This window comes from Oreochromis niloticus, linkage group LG22 (assembly GCF_001858045.2).
Source record: "Oreochromis niloticus isolate F11D_XX linkage group LG22, O_niloticus_UMD_NMBU, whole genome shotgun sequence".
Classification (NCBI taxonomy): Eukaryota; Metazoa; Chordata; class Actinopteri; order Cichliformes; family Cichlidae; genus Oreochromis; species Oreochromis niloticus.
The window spans coordinates 38,854,299-38,874,597 of NC_031985.2; the positions used below are offsets into that span (position 1 = coordinate 38,854,299).

General features: G+C 42.3%; 1 protein-coding gene across 4 annotated transcripts in view; it reads right to left on the minus strand.

Annotated features, from left to right (window-relative positions):
- Nucleotides 1-1,190: 1,190 nt before the first annotated feature.
- The window catches only part of thrb (thyroid hormone receptor beta), a 107,645-nt gene continuing 88,536 nt past the window's right edge, over nt 1,191-20,299 (minus strand). Inside the window, exons 1-8 of one of the 4 annotated variants that reach the window (XM_025902020.1) lie at nt 13,608-14,886; nt 11,545-11,645; nt 11,322-11,469; nt 10,440-10,645; nt 9,377-9,403; nt 9,082-9,228; nt 8,665-8,923; nt 1,191-7,110 (exon numbers count right to left, since the gene is read on the minus strand). In XM_025902020.1, the coding sequence (XP_025757805.1) occupies nt 6,869-7,110; nt 8,665-8,923; nt 9,082-9,228; nt 9,377-9,403; nt 10,440-10,645; nt 11,322-11,469; nt 11,545-11,645; nt 13,608-13,941 (1,464 nt within the window). In that variant the 5' untranslated portion in view covers nt 13,942-14,886 and the 3' untranslated portion in view covers nt 1,191-6,868. 4 annotated transcript variants of the gene reach the window in all.

Consider the following 20,299-nt stretch of genomic DNA (forward strand, 5'->3'; position numbering starts at 1 on the left):
TAAATGTATTGAAATGTGCAGACACACCAATGATAGTCAACATTTGCTATGAGCAGCACCTTTATTCTTCAGCACAGCCTGAACTCTCTCAGGCAGCTGTCCTTTAAGCAGCCTTCAGGAACAACGCTCCGCATCTCCTGAAGATCACTCCAAAGTGCTGCTTTGTAGGTTGGCTACATTTTGTTCTGCTCTGTCTGCGATCCACACTTCTTCAGGGACCCTGGCTCCCTCAGAGTGCTCCACTGTGTTTGTGTTTCCAGCTATTCTTTCATTGCACTGGAATCATCATCATTGCCAATAAGGTGATTTCCAGATGGTTTTACATGCTGGATCAAAGTCTGACTTTTCTGTTCATAACTGGGTCAAACTATGAAAGAGGCTCCACCATATTTTATAGATGACTGTAGACCCTCACCTTCCCTTGTCCTCGTCCACACATATCGATGACAATTCAAAACAAACATTAAAAAATTTGACTGATTTCCAAACTAGTGTAAGGCAAACCTCAGCCTTTTCTCCCCGTTTCCCTTCGTTAAGAATGACCTCTTGACGGCCCCCCTCCAAACGAGACCATACCTTACAGGTCAACAGCAGCAGGTCCGTGACTTCACTTTAAGATGCTGCTCTTCTGCTGTCAGTCTTTTTTTTAGGTCTGACTGTTTTTGTTCTCTGCTTGTCTCATTTTAAGGACTGCACACCTGCTGACAGAGCTCTTTATGGACAATCACCTGTTGCACAAATACAATGTTATGCTTGTCAAGCACTGTTTGATATTTAAATTATATTTGGCATTTTATGGAGATTCACCTAAAGAAATGGGAACAAATGATATCATTTAACGTTGTCCCTCGTGTGTAGACACAACACTGATTCCTCTCTTACGTTAAATTCCCGTTTTATGCTTTAATGATCGATAGGTCAGTGTTTAATGGTTTAACTAACAACAACAAAGGTAGAAGAACTGGAATGAAAATTAGGAGCCAAAGAAAAACTTCAGAAAGCTCAGAGAAATATTACTTAAGACCACTTTTTATGTATTAAAAGCAAAATACAAAGAATGAGTTGGGCTCAAGTCTTTTGCACAGTACTGCACATTAACCTGTGTTTCATAAAATGGGCACACAGTGAACCATTCAAACAGCCATACAGAGCACCTACAAAGTCTGAATAAGTGAAGACACCAAATCAAATTCTGTCAAAACCATCTTTATTCTCAAGAGCCAAATCACAAATTCTGCAATCATTGCCCGTCAGGAAAAATCAAAATCATCAGTCCTCCAAGCTGAAAATGTCCAACAGCCGTTTGAGGAACACAATATTCTTTGTTCTTTGTCTTTTTTACTGCCACAGATTCACTTTCACATCTCTCTGCACCTCCTGGTCGAATTCCCGGTTTGCATTAAACAGATGACTTAAACAAGAAGACACTCAAACACACAAGGAGAGAAGAGAAATCTGTGCCGACTGTGGATGACCGCCTCCCGCTGACCACGGTGTCCCTAAACGTGCTCATGTGTAGTTTCTTTTGGATGTGAATCCAACTAATTTAACTGTTTTTATCATTTGTTTTTTTAAATACGTCTCCATCAGACATGGAAATACATTTGAGAGCAACACTGTATCTTTTTAACACTATGCAAAAACAATATGTTCATATTATGCTAACATCTGTAAAAAAAATCTGCAGTCTGAAAATATACATCCTTTTCCTTTGTACTGTAAAATAGCTTCTCTATGGCGCAACTCTTGTTATTGGTTGTAACTGAGAAACCTTACGAGCAACAACTCACGGGAGAGATCACGGCCACCTTTCACATGTTCACATAAACATGTTCCCATCGCATTCCTGCAATGACGACGTTTACATGCACCACAGCTCTGCGTATGTGCTCAACGCACACGGCCAGGACACAGGATGCCCACTCTATAGCTGTCCCGCAAAAAAAGAAAAAAAATGAAACTATTTGTATCATAGTGTAAAAAACACATACTGATAATTTTGGATTAAAGCTGCATTCATCGTCCTGCTGTGAACTATTTGACTGTTCATGAAGTTCACTATCCAGCAGACCTTTGCAAGTTTTAACTCCTTGTTTTGGTTTCACTGTCTCATCAGTGACTTATCAGGTTTGCTTTTTTCAGTAAAATGCTCAGATAACTGATCAACATGCCAAGCCAACAAAGTCATCGGGAGAACCCAAAGGAACGTGGGAGCTGTCAAAGAGCCCGGCTGCTCTTCAGCTTTTTAAGCTAAACGCTCACATTTCATATTAGAGCGTCCACAGACTGAAATAACTTTATGTCTACAAGTTTGTTGACATATTACTACACCAAGGCCATCATTTGTCTCAACCATAAAACTGACAGGTTTATTGTTATGAACTGCTCGACTTTACTACATTTATGAGGGAATGTATTACTGACAGGTTATTTATATTTTGTTACATAAACCAAATAACCTCATTTTTTTTTATCCAGGTCACTGTTTGAAACGCACACATTTTACAAAAATACTGAAGTTTCTTCTTCATGATTGCTGTGTTCCTCAGCAGTTCTTTAACTGTGACCTGCTTTAGTTTTACAGTATCTATGTGACTTTTATGATAACTGTGAGACGTCTCTACCTTCAAGTTCATACTCTGACAATGGGGCTGGCTGCACAGACAGGCTGGCTCCATCCATCCAATCACAGGGCTAGGCTTTAGATACAGTACTGTGCAAAAGTTTTGAGCCACCCTTGATGTCTTTATGTTTTGCCTGTAATCCTGTAAGGCTTTCAAAGTCTCACTTGACCATTTTCATTTCTTCTTCTTTTTGTTAAGCCACTCAACACTGACCTATAAACCATCGGGCAATATTTAAACTGTATGTTTAGCATGAGGGAGGTGGTCTCAGTAATCCCCTCGTTGCAGCTGAAGTCAGCAAATTGAAAAATGCAACAAACTAGAAAGAAAGGAGGAACACGGGCAGATGTGAAAGAAACTGACGGCTGTCACTGTCCTGATCACACAGTGGCTCATTTTATGGTTATAATGAGTATCCTGAACATGAACGGACGTGTCGCGTAGGAAGCCACCAAAGAGAATGACTGCACTGTCGGGCAGCTTCAGAGAGGGGGTGTGGTTTCACAGCAATATCATCAGCCTGCTAAAGAAACCTTTGTTAAATCTACAAAAACACATTAAACATAAGGTTGTTAATCACCTGATTTTGGACTTTCAGTGGTTCAAATCTGTGCAGCTTTCTTAGTGTCTCTTTACCTGCACAGGAAAACAGAATCATCTACACAAACTCAGGAACTGTTATTACATTTGACAGCAGTAACAAAGTTCCAGTTTTGATTCCCAGGCCAAAATTCCCTGCCCATGAGGTAGCGGGTAATCACAGCCCAACAACTGTCTTGGTGGAGGACTGGCAGGCCAAACAAAGAGCAAACACAGCTTTTTGTTTTTCGGGCTGCAAACAATAGTTGCTGCTACTTTAGCTGAATGTCTGAAAAGTTACACTGCCAAATTCCTGAGACTAGACTAAAAGTCTTTAGTTAAAACAAGACGTGGAAGAGAGCCTAAAAACTGGGAACGTGCAACAACAAACCATGTTTACTGCATAAAAATGATGCTTTTTACATGACTTTGTTCAATCTACATGTTCTAACAAACAGAAGCACACCAAAGGGACATTGAGGTCCTGAGCTGAGATCCTGGGACTGTTGGGTTGAACATAGTCAGCTAACTTCTGATGTGTTTGTGCAGCCAGCCCCTGCTACTGAGACACATTCATTTCATTAGAAAAACAAACAAAGAAAAACAGGTTATGTTACGTTAATGAGTCTAGCACGTTGATGTTGGATGCATGTTCTGACAGCTTTCGTCAAAGGCTTCTTCACATAACAAAGTCTTTTGCTGACTGCAGGCGCAGGGGTGCATGTAAACGTGGCCAACCGTTACGTTTCCGAATGGCTCCGTCTCAGCAGGGCCCGGCACGGCCCTTCATGTCGACGGGGGCCAGCCTGAGCTCGGGTACCTCTCCCTCTGATTGTCTGTGCATTTATCTGAATCTGTACAGTTTGCGAGGTGTATATGTGTGAGGTCCGGGTCATTCAAACACTGCAGCAATTCTATTGCTTTGATAAAAAGGCATCACTTCACAGAAATGAGAAGAAACAAAATAAAATACAAGCTGCTTTGAGGAGTAGTGTGAAGCTCGAAAAAGCGAGATATAAAGAGCCGAGGTCTGTCACATTGCAAACGACAATACCACACCGAGGCTTTTTCAAGAAACAAAACAAAACCAGAGGCTAAAGAACAAAGAAAGAGTTCTACTTTTCACAATCTCACCAGCCTCGTCAGTGTACCTTGGTGATGGCGAAGCATACAGTTTACTTGGCCTCCGAATGCCACCGGTCGGTCACAGTCGTGGAGTCGGACTCATGTGTTATCTGTGTGAGCGATACACCAATCAGCCACATCACTAAAACCAGTTACAGGTGAACACTGGTCTTCTCTGCTGGTAAACCCTCCCATTTACCAACCCTCCAACTGAGGCAGACAGAGGCCCACTCCGAAAACCACTGCCAGTACCAGAGTGGGACCCAGCATCTGTGCCAGTCTTATTGTTGTGGCTGATCAGCTGCTGCACAACAGCTGCACAGATGTACTGTACATTCTGTATATGTGCATGTGTGTTACTGTACTATATGCATGCCATCCTGCGAGGGTGCTGGGCTCTTATTCACACATGTAAATAACAATACACTTCAATCAGCCATAGCCCCAACTCACCATAGCACCATGACCTCGCTGCTTTAATAGAAAGTTCACCTCCACTCACGGAGACACTAAACAAACAGAAAAAAATGCTGACTAATTATTTGACTTTGAGGCAACATGGCTGAGATGAAACACTGAAATCTTATGCTGGTCTTATAGTTGAAGTTCCAACTGCAGACTGAAACACAGCAAAGAGGACAGCCTGTGTGTGGCAGGACCAACAGGGAGCCAATTTATACTCAACTAAGGAAGTGCAGGGAGGATGTAATGAGGGCATTGTTCACCTGGTTTTGGCACAACATGCAGTACTGTGACACACAGACGATCCTGGCCTCAGTGCCACCGTGTGACGAGCCTCCGGCACGACGAGCGGCTCATTTTAACGCTGCTTCTGCATTCCATTCACTGTCGCTCAAGTCTACATCGAAGTTTTGGTTTTGTTGTTTCATTGTGTTGTTTCTTGTCGAAATAAAGGCAAACAAACAGAAACTCGAGCAAGATTTTTTCCACTGTACAGGTTTGAACACGGCTGCACAGAACTTCTGCATTTTGAGTTAATCTGTCAGAGTTGCATATGAAATGCTTTGAGGTTGTGCTAATTAATCATTAGTCTATAAAGTATCAAAGCACTGGTCATGTTGTCTGACAATAAGTCCAAAGGCAATTAACAACGACAACGCGAGAGACTCACACTCTCTCAGTTTATTAGTGTCCACACTCTGATTTAGTAACATCGTTCTCATCAACATTCTTTGCTTTCAACCAGACACAAAGATGCTTCCTGCTCATAAACACAGAGCTGACTTTTGACTATTTTGCTGGCCCATATATGCTGTTGTAGTGCAACAGTATTTATGCAAAATGCCACATATCATTTTAAGGGTTGGGTAAGCAGACTTACTGTTAGCTGAAAGTGTGTGTGTGTGAAGGGCCAGAGAGAAGTTGTGTTTACAGTGTGCAGTGCCACCGTGTGAAGTTTGAAGGGACTCATTACTCTAATAGAGACACTCCAACAGAGTAGTGTCCTTAGATTTGTGCTTCATGCAGACTGTCAGTTTATCCTTTGACTAAAAACATCCTGTTTAGCTCTGCCTCGTTAAGGTTCGCCTCACCTAACGAGCCACTTTCTTCCAATAGGACGGCTTCGGGAAGCCTGGCTCAGGACGAGTTCTACTGCCTGCAGCAAACGAGTGTCACAGAAGGTGTGAGAAAAACCTTTGGAAACCTCGATTTAATAGCAGTCCAAGTGCTGGGATTGTTTACATATCTTTAGTAAATGATTTGAAACTTTGGTTATTGGTTTAATAGGAACAATCAGCATTGCAACATCAAATGAGAAAAGACACACAGGTCCCCTTTAATATCGCAAAATCCTGCTCAGGTTTCTCGCTCGGAGCGTGTCTTGAGCTGACGTTTGTTTTTCCGACAGCTCTGGAATGCAGCGTTACAACTTAACCTCGTAATGTGCGGCTGCCGAGAGACTTGCAGACACCTGCGAGCTGCCGTCCGTTAGAGTGCGCAATTTTAACGGTCACAGTAGGATGGCGAGGCACCGGACAGACTGGACACTCACCAGATGGACGAAGGTTGATATATTAATCACGGGTGCGGTAAAGTGGAGCGGGTTTGGGGAAGGGCCGACGGTTTGCTGACGACGTCTCGTGTCGCAGATGAGGTGAGCAGCCGAGTATTTTAACATAAAGGAAGGAATATACAACATATGCTTGGCTTCTAACGAACAAACAAGTGTTGATAAGATTACCATGATGCAACGGTACACTAATGAAAACAAAAAACCTAAAGTCAAATCTGAGGTGAGATGTTATATCCATGACAACAATAACAGAACAAACCAGAAAAGTCAAAAAGCTATTCACATGTACCCGCACTGTCAGGAATGGTTTCATCCAAAAATAGACCAGAGAGCTACTCTAAGGTGTGGAATGAAGTGACACTCAGTAGTGCTGTTAGAAGGTTCGTTGTGACGGGCTTTCTGCTGGTTCCACCCCTGAGACCACCAGGGTGCCCAGGCGCACGCGCGCGCACACACACACACACACACACACACACACACACACACACACACAGAAATCCACTGGTCAGTCCTCGAAGACCTCCAGAAACAGAGGAGGGAACAGCTCGGTGGGGCACTCCACTTTCATGTGGAGGAATCGGCTGGCGTGGCAGGTGCCGATCATCCGCAGGTCTGTCACCTTCATTAGCAGCTTGGGCCAGAAATGTGCCACTTTGTGTTTGCGGTAGTTGATATAATGTTCAAAGGCCAACAGGAACTCCTCTTGGCAACGCTCGATTCGCTCCACACTAGTTAGGCCTGGACGATCTGAAGACACAAGCACACCAACAGTGTTGTTATGTAGCGTCCTGCAGAGCTGTAAAGCGTTTGTCCCTGAGAAACAGAGCTGAGAGAAACCTGATAACCCTTCGTCTTCCTTTGCTAATAGGAAGGATGGCTTACAATAGCTTAATTGCAACTCACAAGGGTCTAGGCTCTATCTATGACTGATTACATTATGTGTTTGGGATCACTGTCATACTGGAATATGAAGATCATCCTAGTTGGATCCAAATCTGACTTAACAGGATCTCCAACACCACTGGCTGAAGTGCAGTCACAGACCACCACAGACTGTCTGCTGTGCGGACTCTCCCTCACCTCCTTCCATCCAGTTATTGTGTGATTTGGCATATCTGAGCCTATTTCTCCTGTTTCCCTTACTTAGGCATGGCTTCTTCAGAGCCACCATTTGACTGGGATGAGGCTTCAGGAAACAGTAGCTGGATGAAGCCCTGTGCATGAGGAAGCAGCCTTAACACGACTGACTGTCAAATACTGTTCTTCTTCTTTTGTCCTCATTGATTTTAAGGACACACTGCACAAATCCTGTATTATTTGGGTTTGGAACAAATGTGGAGGAGGTAGGGCTCTGATCAGGTGTGTGGCTTATATAAGTATATATATCTGTAAACTTATACATCTTTCTACATGTTACTGAAGTTATAAAAAATAAAAAATGCATGTAACAAATTATAATGAAGAATTTCTGATGGAGAGGCCATAAACAGGAAGTTGGGATCAAATGAGCTCATGCTGCTTCCTGCTTGTTTTTGAACATGTAAGTTATTTATAATTATTATTGTTTTGTTTGTTTGTCTCTTTTTTTCTCTGTTGTTGTTGTTATACTATTTAAACATGTTCAAAATAAAGATCCAGTACAAATACACCGTGTTTTTGGAACAACCGTGTACATTTTGTTCATGTGTGGACACACTGGTTCATGCACTGAGTTAAACACACGTGTACCTGTCTGCTCAGTCTGACAGCTCGATGGGTATACACTACAGTGTTAGTTATTATTTATTGTAGTATTCACAATTATTTTTCTTTTTTGGTACAAATAGTACGAAACAAAAAAAGTCAAATTTAGAGATGATGGTCCTTGTTGCTCTAATAGCGGTGTTATCTAACCATCAGTGGATACTGTAAAGTGTCAGGACAGATGGGCAGGTTAAACCGTCTCATGTCTGCACCATAAAGCACACGAGTATTGATCTTCAATGAGAGTATTACAGAGAAATGCCAGTGGAGCCAAAAACAAGCTAACAGGCCAAAGCCCCTCACAATGATTACAGTGATTAATTGATTAAACTGTGGTTTGATATAGATTTCATGTCAAAACCAAGTATTCACACAAGCTGTGCAGCTGCAGATTCACGCTGCTGTACTTCCTAAAAATCTGTTCCCTGTAAGCCAACGTTACCAACAGCGTAATAAGAACGCAGTAACACTCTGGTGTGCTAAAACAGAGTGAGCGAGAAAGAAAACCCTTTAATAACCTCTTATGTACACGGGCAAGTGTGCACTCTAGGTGATTACCGGATGAAAGCAGGATAACAGCTTGCAGAAGAGCCACCTCAGAGTCATCCAAGTTAAAGGAGGACAGCGACACGCCAAGGTCAAAGATGGCGTCTGAGACTACGCCCAAGCCTCCGTTCTTGAGCTGACCTCGTGTCACTGCCATCTCGCCGTTGAGTGTGAGGGTCTCGCTTTCTGGATCGTAGCGAACAGCAGCTCGCAGCGACATGATCTCCATGCAACAGCCTTTCAACAGGATGATCTGGTCTTCACAAGGCAGCTGGGTTACAGAGAAGAACGGCTTATTTAGCAGGAATGGACAGGTGGAACTTCCATTATGTCAAAGACAGTGAAAAATTCATATTCAGTCTGAATATACAGCTCTTTAACCACTCAGTGACACATTCAGAATCACCGTTTCCACTCAAACAAACTTACCTCACAGAACATAGGCAGTTTTTTGGCAAAGTCCACCACTCGGGTTATGGCAGGGGTGATAATTTTTGTAAACTGACTGAAGGCTTCTATGTCCACTTTACTTCCTTCAGGTGCATTACCCGTGGACGCTTGACCAATATCCTCAGGCTGAAAGAACGAGGAGTGCACGTCAGTGTTTGCTGGTTTCATCGCATCATTTGTTATTTATCCATCGTTTGCTTTTTACATGTAAATGACTGAAAACCTGTGTCGCCATCGTTAGGCTCAACTGAACTGTGTATCTGCTGTGTCTTACCTTAGCTTCCTTCACCCCCGCTGCACTCTGGTCAGAAGTATAGAATAAATTACATGTTATTTCATTAAGAAGCATTGCTTCCTCGACCTGTTGGATAATCAACAGGAATCGTGAAGTTTCAATGAAGAACCCGTGTCAAGCCAACTAAAAGAAAACAAGTTAAAACTGAAGACAGATGAAAGAGTGCGCAGACAGAAAACAGGTAAAGACAGAGTTTCCATGGATCAAACGGGTCCTCGGGAACGCTCTTTACTGGAACTTTGTATGCGACCTCAATCAAAACTTTGGTTACGTTTTCAACACTTTTTGAAACAAATTGCATGAAAAACAACAGATGCGGCCATGAACGTCTGCAGACAGATTAGGCTGTGTTCATGTTGCCGCAGGGAAAGTCTTTTCAGGGAAAGAGACTTTCCCCCATGTTCCCCAGTATCCTGAAAAATAACCCTTTATTTTTGCCAAACCCCGCCGGCCGATCAAATAATTCTGCGATTAATGAGCGTTCCTTTTAATCGTGCCATAGAAACTCAGTATAAAGTCAACAAACAGCTGACAGACTCTCAGTCCGGACAGAGTAATCAAACTTAACAGAAAAAGCAAAATTAGTCAAAAACAGAGTGAGGTGTGAAATCAAAAGCTACAAACAGAAAGAGAGGAAAATTAAACAGCACGAAAAAAAGCAAGTCATTAGTATTAGCAATTAAGAGTTGCTGCTTGGCAAGACACAAGACAAGAGTAAGATGTTCCAATATAAATTAGTGCTGCTGCGTTGAGGAAACACTTTTCTCCATCGTCCAGCTAATTCTCCCCACTCTACAAGGAGATACAAAAAAACACATGGACATATTAACATAGGGAACAGTGGAACAATGGTGGTGGTGGTGGAAGAGGAGGAGACGGGGGCATGATGCGGAAGGGGGCTGGGACGGGTTGGAAGTGGGCTGAGATGGGCGGGAGGGGAGGTAGGTGGGGGTCGGGGGGGTTGGTGGTTTGAACAAGGCACAGTAATCAATACAATCAAGGCTTTGGTGAGGAGGGAGGGAGGAGGAGGCCGATGTCTCACCAGGAATTTCCGCTTCTGCTTCCAGTGGTTGCCCTGGGCGTTTGTGGCCATATGGGCTTCGGTCACCATACGGATGAGGTCCCACTCCTCTTGGGTGGGCTCCAGTCGGTCCCACGCCGTTTTCTGCAGTTCCTCCCTCCGACGGCGCTCTCGGTTCTCCTCGATTAGCTTCCGCTTGGCCAGCCGCTTGCTGTCATCCAACACCACTGGGGCAAATAAAGGGGGTCAGCAGGGGGCAAAGGGAGACCAAGAGAGTAGACGGGAAGGAAAAGGAATAAGGGAGAGGAGGGGGGGGGGGGGGGGGGGGGCACAAAATGATGACTCGCTGAGGTGCAGTGTTGTTACAACACAAGAACATGACATCCCACTGAGGTGACACTTGTTCATGCTTCATGCTCATGGCTGATCTAGTGTTTTGAACCGTTTTATTTTCTGGACTTTCAGAAAGCTCAGGGTCAAAAATGACACAGCTACAACGTAGAAGGAGGCTTTAGATTCAAATGACGCGCACATGGAAAAAAACCAACAAACTTTTCATTGTATGAAAAATGTGTAAGGCACTAAATCAAACAAAAAGTGAATATGGAAACCATTATTTGTTTTTCCATGTGGTGAAAAATCATCACTGCTTTTATTTGGAGTGCAAGCACTGTTTCTGAAAACCAGTAAATACATTTCAGGTGATGACAAACCCTGATGAACATTCTTCAAATCCAACTTTTTTTGCTGATTTTGTTACTAATTCTGCACTTTCTTCATAAATGTCTTTGTTTTCGCATCTAAATGTCAGAATTCTTTTTTTTCCAGCTGAAGAACCGGAGAAATGCAAAAGTGACATAAAAGATATAAAGAGTAAAATATCCTGTTACTGAGGCCACTTACAGTCTGTTGCCATTCCCACTGCAATGCACTTCTTGAAGCGACATTCCTGGCACTGGTTTCTGGTCACTTTGTCAATAACACATTTGCCCTCGTACTTACAGGCATAAGTTGGATTGAGATTCTTCTGGATTGTCCGTCTGAAGAATCCCTAGAAAACAGAAGGCGATGTGATCAGAACAGGGAGACCGCCAAGGCCGACGGAAGCTGAGGTCACATGGTTTACCTTGCAACCTTCACAGGTAATACAGCGATAGTGGTAGCCTGTAGCTTTGTCCCCACACACTACGCATAGCTCATCCTTGTCCAGGTAACTTGGTATGTACCCTAGAGAGAAAAGAAGGAGATGACTGGATTGTTTGTTTTAATTCAAAAAATAAGGCAAATGAAGTTTTTCAAAACACATTCATTTTTAATATATTTTAGTTAAAGTTTATGTCAAAGTTTATTCTTTGCATAGTAGTAAAAATATCTATGTATACACACTCACACACATATATATATGAATGAATGTGTGCATTTGCATAAAATACACACTACAGAATGATGTAACATGACTCTTTGTAGTCCTGTGAAAAACTACACCCCCCATGACTCAGTAGCTGTAAAACCACCTTTAGCAGCAGCAGCTTGAGTGGACACGTCCGTCGCTGTGGAAGAATTTAGGCCCATTCTTCTTTATAATATTTCAGGGATTTGCATCGGATTTGCAGGGATGTTTTTATGCACAGCCCTGCCACAGCCTTTCAACAGAGTTGAGGTCTAGATCAGGCACCACCTTAACCCCCCGCCCCAAGGCCAAGCCTTAGTTTTAGCTTGAGTCTGGAATACTTTGGTATACAGAGAAGTTCATGGTCAGCTCAGAGACTATAAGGTGTCCAGGATCTGTGGCTGCTTAACGAGTCCAAATCGTCACCCCTCCACCGATGTCCTTGACAGTTGGTATGCAGTATTTGTACTGCCCTGCTGTGTTTGGTTTTCTCCAAACGAGGTGCTTCATCTCCAGACATCGCTGCTTTGCAAAGTTCTTGAGGTGCTGAGGCAATTTTGTAAGTCTAAGCCATGCTGTCATGTTATTTTAGGGGGGAGAGGCTTTCTTCTGGAAACTCTTACAAACAAGCAATAGTTGTTCAGGCTCTTTCTAATTCTACTGCTATGAACATGCTAACTGAAGCCTGTAGAGTCTGAGATGTTGGTCTTGGATTTTTGGCATTTTCTGAATATTGCGTAGTTTGACCATGGGGTGAATTTGATGAGACCTTGACTCTTGGGAACCTGTGGAATTGTGTTAGCAGTTACCTGAATGCTCTAGATCAGCAAACTGCCAAAACCTGTTCTTTTCTGTAGGTGGTCACACTTGCTAACAGCAGAGTGTGGAGTGGCAGGTAAACTCTGCTGCTTCGAACACACTTCATGGAAAAATCTTTGTAGACTCTATCCTGTATTTGAGATTGGGTTGAGTGAGTTCTGTCACCAGGACAGTAGGTTAACAAACTGATCAATATCTTTTGTCAGCCTTCTGTTGCCTCAACAGCAATCAATAAGGAACCCCTGTCTACCTCAATCAAACACAGCAACAAGCCCTGATCACAGACTTCCAACGCACGAGGCCTTATGTCTTGGATTTATGCTTATCGGACTTAATTCGAAAATCCCAGACATCATTGATCGATGATCAAGAAGGACTTGTGACCAGTTATCAGTTTGAGCAAGTGTATTACAAGTCTATTATATTATAGACACACACACACACACACACACACACACACTCACACGCACGCACACACACATGCACGCACACATGCACGCACGCGCACACACACACACACACACACACGCACACACACACACACACACACGCACGCACACACACACACACACACATGCACGCACACACGCACGCACGCACACACACACACACACACACGCACACACACGCACACACACACACACGCTTGCATACACACACACACACACACGCTTGCATACACACACACACACACACGCGCACACACACACACACACACACACACGCACACACACACACACACACACACGCTTGCATACACACACACACACACACGCGCACACACACACACACACACACACACACACACACACACACACACGCTTGCATACACACAAACCCAGTTAATTACAGAACTGTGGAGACTGATCAAGTTACTTGTAACTTAAACAAGTTAAACAACTTAAACACGTCGGAGGTCCAGTTCTAGCCCCTCAGATACTTTGTTAAAGAGCTAAATAATCACAGCCTGCATGCCATACCTTTCCTGTGCGCACCCTGCATCCACCGCAGGTGTGAAAATTCAGGTTTGATCTCGGGAAAGTACTCGGGCTGGTGGAAGTGACTGAGAGGGACCTCCATGCTGCAAAACTCACTCTTAAAAACAGAAGGACCAGCAGCGTAGGAACACGAGTAGTGCTGGCTGGGGGACCAAGCCTGCTCCATGCAGGGTGGATGATGAAGCGGCTGAGGCTCACAGTTGCCATAGCCGGACCCTTCGCCCGAGTACATGCAATGTTCCCCACCTCCCTGCACTGAATAGCTTCCGACGCCGGTGTGAGGCATCTCGTACATGTCTGGAATGCAATAGTTCATGATGAAGAACTTCAGCAGAGCACCTTAAAAACTTCTGGGTCTACCCGGAGAACTATCTGCTCTCAAAAAAGAAAAACCTGAGCTGGCATCAAGCCACAGAAATGAAGAAAATAACTCCTGATCTGAAAGGACTTGATGGAGTTGACCGTACTTAGGAGCAAACGCTTTATCCAACAAATCCACAGACCACAAACAACACCTTGCAACTGCCCCACCCGCCACCACCCGGCCGAATTGGGAAGCAGAGATTTATGACGACATAGGGCTCTAATCTTACACTTCACAAATCCGTGATGTACCACAGACAGTGGCGATGTCACAGATTAAGACATTACATGGTGCACCTACTGTAAGAAACATCTCACAACAACCACAAAAGTGAAGAGCAAATCTAAAGAAAAGCTGGTCCAAGAAAACACAAATGGTTAAAAAATCTGACTGAGGAGGGTTCGCATATGATACAAGAATTATCTTAACCGTGATCCTTTCCTAACCTCATAACCTTGGCCTTTACATTTTGACCATTGCTTATCCTCTGGGTATTTTAACAGCACCGACTAACAAGTTCCCTTAGGTCAGTTACACAATTTATTCTTGAAGCCACTTGGTGAGTACTACAACACTAAGAAGGTTCTAAGAGGGGTTTTAACACATGGCCCTGATTTTTCACCAATAAGACTCTAATGTGTATTTAGATCCTGCTGTGCAGCTTATGGAAAGATGGGGCACATATTAGTGCAATTATTTGGGATTTACTTAGAATAATAAATATCTGCACAAAAACCAAAATAACATGTTGGTTTAGATCAGCAGCTAAATCAAATTCAGGGAATGAGCCATGAAAAACTGTGTAAATGCATATAAATGTGCAAAGTAGCACTAACATTTATTGTTTTTTGTTGTAGTTGTAGTGCAAAGAATTTTAAAATGCTGAAAAACATTTAGTGTGGAAATCTGTAAACCAAAAGTCCAATTTTTTTTCCTACTTATAAAAAACACATTTTTTGTAAAATTAGTTGAGTCTGAAAGTGTTTTATATATTGATATCTATATATATTTATATATATCTATATATACAGATTTAAACAATGACACATCGTGTGGTCTGTTTCTGTAAAGTCACTTATTAATCCCAGAGAGGTTACGCTCAGTCATACTAATGAGGCGTCCTCGTCAATAATGATGGCAGCCTTGAGATTTGAAATGTATTTAAAATTTGCATGGTAAACAATATTTTTTCACACACACACACACACACTCACACACACACACACGTTTGCTGTGACCCAATTTAATTTTAATAGTTACTTTCACTTAATTTTGCACTTTTTTCCTGTTCTGAAAACTCAAATTTAGAGACAAATTGCAACAGAAACACTTGTTTACAACAGTAAAGACAAAGACAAAAACTGATGTACTGAGGATTACTAGAAAATCTTATTCGTATATTTGTAGTTAAAAAATTATGGTAACACTTAAATCACACGTTAAATCTTCATGCAAAAAATACTGCTGATTTTCACTGAAATACACTGCCACAGTGAGTGGAAACCAAAATCATGGCCCAGTTATAACATTTAAAGTGACAAACATCTTGTCCAACTCTGGTTGGAGGGACAAGTCTGACTGTGAAGCGTTCACAGTAATAGCTGTGCAGATTTAACGCCTCACTTATTGTGCAAAGTTTAACCATGAAATGAACAGAATCATTCTGATTTTCTTCTCTTCTGAAGCAGAGCTAATATAACAGCATCAAGGCTTGTTTATCAGTTTAGATTATGACAGAAAGCACGGTCCATAAAAACATGGTTGGATGGGTTTTGTGTGAGAGAACCTGAAATGTCTGTACTGAGCCTCTACCTCAACCCCAACAAGTGTGACCTTCAGCATTCCCTGGAGAGGTTTGCAGCGGAGTATGAATTGGCTGTGATGACGATCAGCACCTCAAAGTCTGAGGTCATGGTACCGTACCAAAGAATGATGCTCCCTCCGGGTTTTGGGAAAGTGGCTGCATCTATGCAAAGAAATATCTTACAATCTTATTCAGGAGTGATGGGAAAGTGGAGTGAGAGGTGGACTGGCAGATTGGTGTGGTGTCAGGAATAAAGCTTTGTACAAGGCTGTTGTAATGAAGAGAGGGTTTGGCAAAGGAAGGCAAAACTATGGCCATGAGAGAGAGCCAGTGACGTCTACAGGGACTGTGCTGTAGAGCAGCTGCTCCTCCGTGTTGGAAGGACTCATGTGATGTGGTTCAGGCATCTGGTTAGGATGGCTCCTTTTGGAGGTTTCTCAGGCAGGCCCAAATGACTTTAGGGTACCCAGAATGCACTGGAGAGATTCTGTATCCCCTCTACCCTGTAACTGGATTGAGATTCCACAGAAGGAACTGGAACCTATTGCTAGGTAGAAGGATATCTGAATACCTTGCTTAGCTTGACTAACTATCATAGTTTACTTAACGACTGACTTGGCTGTTGATGATGATAAGGCTTTCCAGACACCTAGAGTCACAATTAAATTGTTAAAGGTCACAAATTCCCATAAACCAATTTCTAAACCTCGTGGAAAACCTTCCCGGAAGAGCTGAAGGTGTTATAGTTGAAAACAGCGGGTCAGCATTATTAGAAAATATGAATAAGAATGGAAGTCACTGAAGTTAATATGCATCTCGAGGCAGATGACCAAATAATATAGTTCATTTATGAATTACAGTAAATTATCATTTCATGTCAAATCATTGAAACTCTGCATGATGCCATGGAGGAGCTTTTAAAATAAAAACTCAAATTTCTTTTTCAATTTAGCATCACCGACATCTGTAGTTAAGACTAACCAAAAAAAGTAGACCACCTGAAAATAGTAACAGTGCCACAATCACCTATTACAATCTGTTTAAAAGTCTGTTTTGGTATGTTGCATACCCATCCAAGTCAACCAAAAGATGTCATCTCTCCAGCGTATCCTGGGTCTACCCCGAGGTCTCCGCCTGGTGGGACATTACTGGACCGCCCCACCTAGGAGGTGCCCCAGGTCAAATTCCCGAACCATGCCAACTGCCTCCTGTTGACACAGAAGAGCACGGGCTCTACTCTGAGCCGATCCCAAATGTCTGGACTCTACACCCTGTCTCTGTGGGTGAGCACAGCTCAATCCAGCCACAAACCACTCCAGTACAAGCTGGCAGTCATTACTCCATGAAACCAACAAAACCACGTCATCTGCCAAAGTTAAAACTGAACCAGACACTATATGCCCCATGACGGTCCTTACAATTCTGTTCATAAAAATGATGCAGAGCATTGGTGTAAAAGAGCAGCCCTGGGAGAGTCCAACACCCACCAGGAAGGAGTCAGACTTATAACCAGACCAATTCGGAACAAGCTCTGGTGTTACAGGGACAAATAGCTTGCAACAACGAGCATGACATCCCATACTCGCAAAGCACCCGCCCTGCAGAATAACTTAAGCGATGTGGCTGAATGGTACTACTACTACTAGTACTACTCCCATCCACCTTAAAATATCCTTGACAGGAGGAAGAGCTGGTCTCAGTTTCTGTGACCAAGACAAAAACTGCTTCTGCAGAATCTGAGGTTTGAGTACCAGGTGGACACTCGTCTCCAGTACCCTGACATAGTCCCAGGGAGGCTGAGAAGCACGATCCCCTAAAGCTGGTACACTTTCTCCGATCCCCCTTCTTGAAGAACTACCACACCGTGTACCAAATTTCACACTTAATTTTATATTTAATCAAATAGGTAATAAATAATAATATACATCTCACACACAAAACATAAATATGTGTAACAGACATCTCCATCCAAGTACTAACCAGGCCCAACACCGCTTAGCTCCTGAACCCAGACAAGATCGGGCGTGCTCATTTTTCTATGCCCATGTGCAAGACTCACAAAGTTTGTACAAAAAAGGGAACTCATTACATAAAATGATGATCATATACTATAGCATCTACATGTGTGTGTTTATAGACAGAAGTTGCATAGTGTAAGACCAGCATGAGTAAAGAGTTAATGGGGAAATACTAGAAAGCTTTGTTGCTGTGCTAAAAGAAAACGATGTGCTGTGTTATTAATAAACTTTGCGTTGCCTCATTACCATTTCTCTCTTTCTCTGTAAAAGTCTTCTTGATGTCTGCCTCTCTGTGACTGAATTTTTTTTAACAGAAGACCTTGACCTCGATTGTTGTTTATTTTTGACCCGTGGCAAGCTCTCTAATTGTTAATTGGTTCTTCATTAAAGACAGGAACAACAGATAGAACAGTTAAGCCTTTAACTGTTAAATACAGGCTGCTGTCAAAGAAACACAAACATGCTTTGCTGTACTTGTAAGACTCAAAGACTTCTTATTAAAATGAAAGTTGGAAAACTTCTTCTGAGATCAGCTGGAAATCAGTAATAACAACAACAACAATAAGGGTTTAAAGACAATCAAAGTGATAAGAAATAATAATACATAGCTAAAAATACCTGTCATGGAGGTGAGTTATAAAGCTGCTTTATTAAAAATAACCCTGAATTGCAGCACATGTGCCATCTATTTAAACAAAGAGTAGTGACTGTGTAATAAGATTTAACATTTTGACTTGTTCTGTTAAAAATACGTTTCAGTGTTCAGCGTTTGATTGATCTGCCCGGACCAACAGTTAAAAAGGCTTATCGTGGGATTAGCAACTCCATTAATGTAATAAGTGTGAGTGTGTGACAAGTAGATGTGATCAACATGCAACAGCTGGTCAGAGGCTGGTCCTATGAGGCAAATCTTCTTGCAAAGAGGGCTTGATACCAGTTTAACTTTTTGATGAGGTGATGTCCTCGTCCTGAACTAATCTCGTTTGTAGTTTCTTAACAACTGTTAAGCATTTGTCAGACAGAGTTTAACGCCTGTCAATAATGAAACAATCTGTTGTCTGAGTGGATGGTGTGACTGTCTACGCTTTTTTCTATGCGAGGTTTTGGACTTTTAGGGACGAATTTAATTCATTTGTCACATTTTTTAATTTCCAATTCTTTGTCTTCTTTGTCTTTGTCACATAAAGTGAAGCTTTATTAGATGCTGAAAAGCTGAAGTAAAACTTACTGTTTAAATGCAGTATTAAAAAAGCATAAATAGAAAATAACGTTAATATTTGCATATGATTCACATAAATATTGAATATAAAGTAAAACAATTATATTTATTAAGATATTTATATATATATTTCTTCTTCTAAATATATATCTTTGTCACTGAGCTTTGTGAAGACAATCTAGCAAGTGTAGCAGATCTGAAAGCACTTATGTCTTTATTAAAATACTGTAGAGAAAGTTAATATGGCAAAATGTAATATACTCAGATGCCCGGTGGATCACTTTTAGTAACTGGGGAACAACAAGTACTACGGTTGATATAAAAAGGGAAAATCAACAGTAAATTAAGAGCATCTATGAATTTTCCTACTTACCTGGGGTAGTCACATAAATGCCAGCTGTCTCTTTTTTCCTCACCTATTTAAAAAATACAAATGTACAAATACAATCCAGCATCGTCTCTAATAGATGACTCGAGGTATTCCTGCCAAAGTAACCAGCGAGGCCTTTGACCAAAAAACACCCCAACTTTCCGCGCCGTGCAGCTACGAGACAAACTTCGCTCCCAGTGGCTCTTTCCCACAGTGGCCCTGCGGCGGGCTTTTGTACACATCTATTCCCTCCCTTGATCGTTTGAGGACTCGGGGGTTCAAAGCTGGTCATGAACAATTTTTGGGTGTGAGGAATCTCTTTTATCCACAGGCCCTCAATTAACATGATCTCCGGTGCCAGTTGTCCCTGGCTACTCTTTGTTACCTGAGGAGGCCACATTAGTTGGTGAACCTTTCCCCTTAACGTTCAGGGTAAGCTGAGGGGAACAACAGAAGGCTACCCTCAGTAAAGGTTAAAGTTGGAGAGGATTATCCTGCACTTTAGGATAAGGTGGGTGAACTTGTTTTGAATCCTGCTCTTCCTTTTTTCTCATTATAAATACTGTCATTGGCTTCTCTACACAACTCCACAAGGATCAGACGCCCAACACGCACAGAACTGCAAATATTTGCTGAATGAATCATCATATTGTTAAAGAAATATCACCTTGTTTATGAACACGAATCACTGAATTTAGCCAAACTTATTAGGGTTGTGTTTATATTACACAACCTGATCCTGTTATGAGGGATCGAGTGCAGATCACCAGCAAAGCCCAAAAAACGTTTTTCCAGGCAGTAAACGAGACATTTGGTTTGAAAAACACAAAAAATGCTGCTTTAGAGCCGTGTCTGCTTTCAGCACCGATTTTATTAAGAAGTCTAGAGAGGAGCCGCTG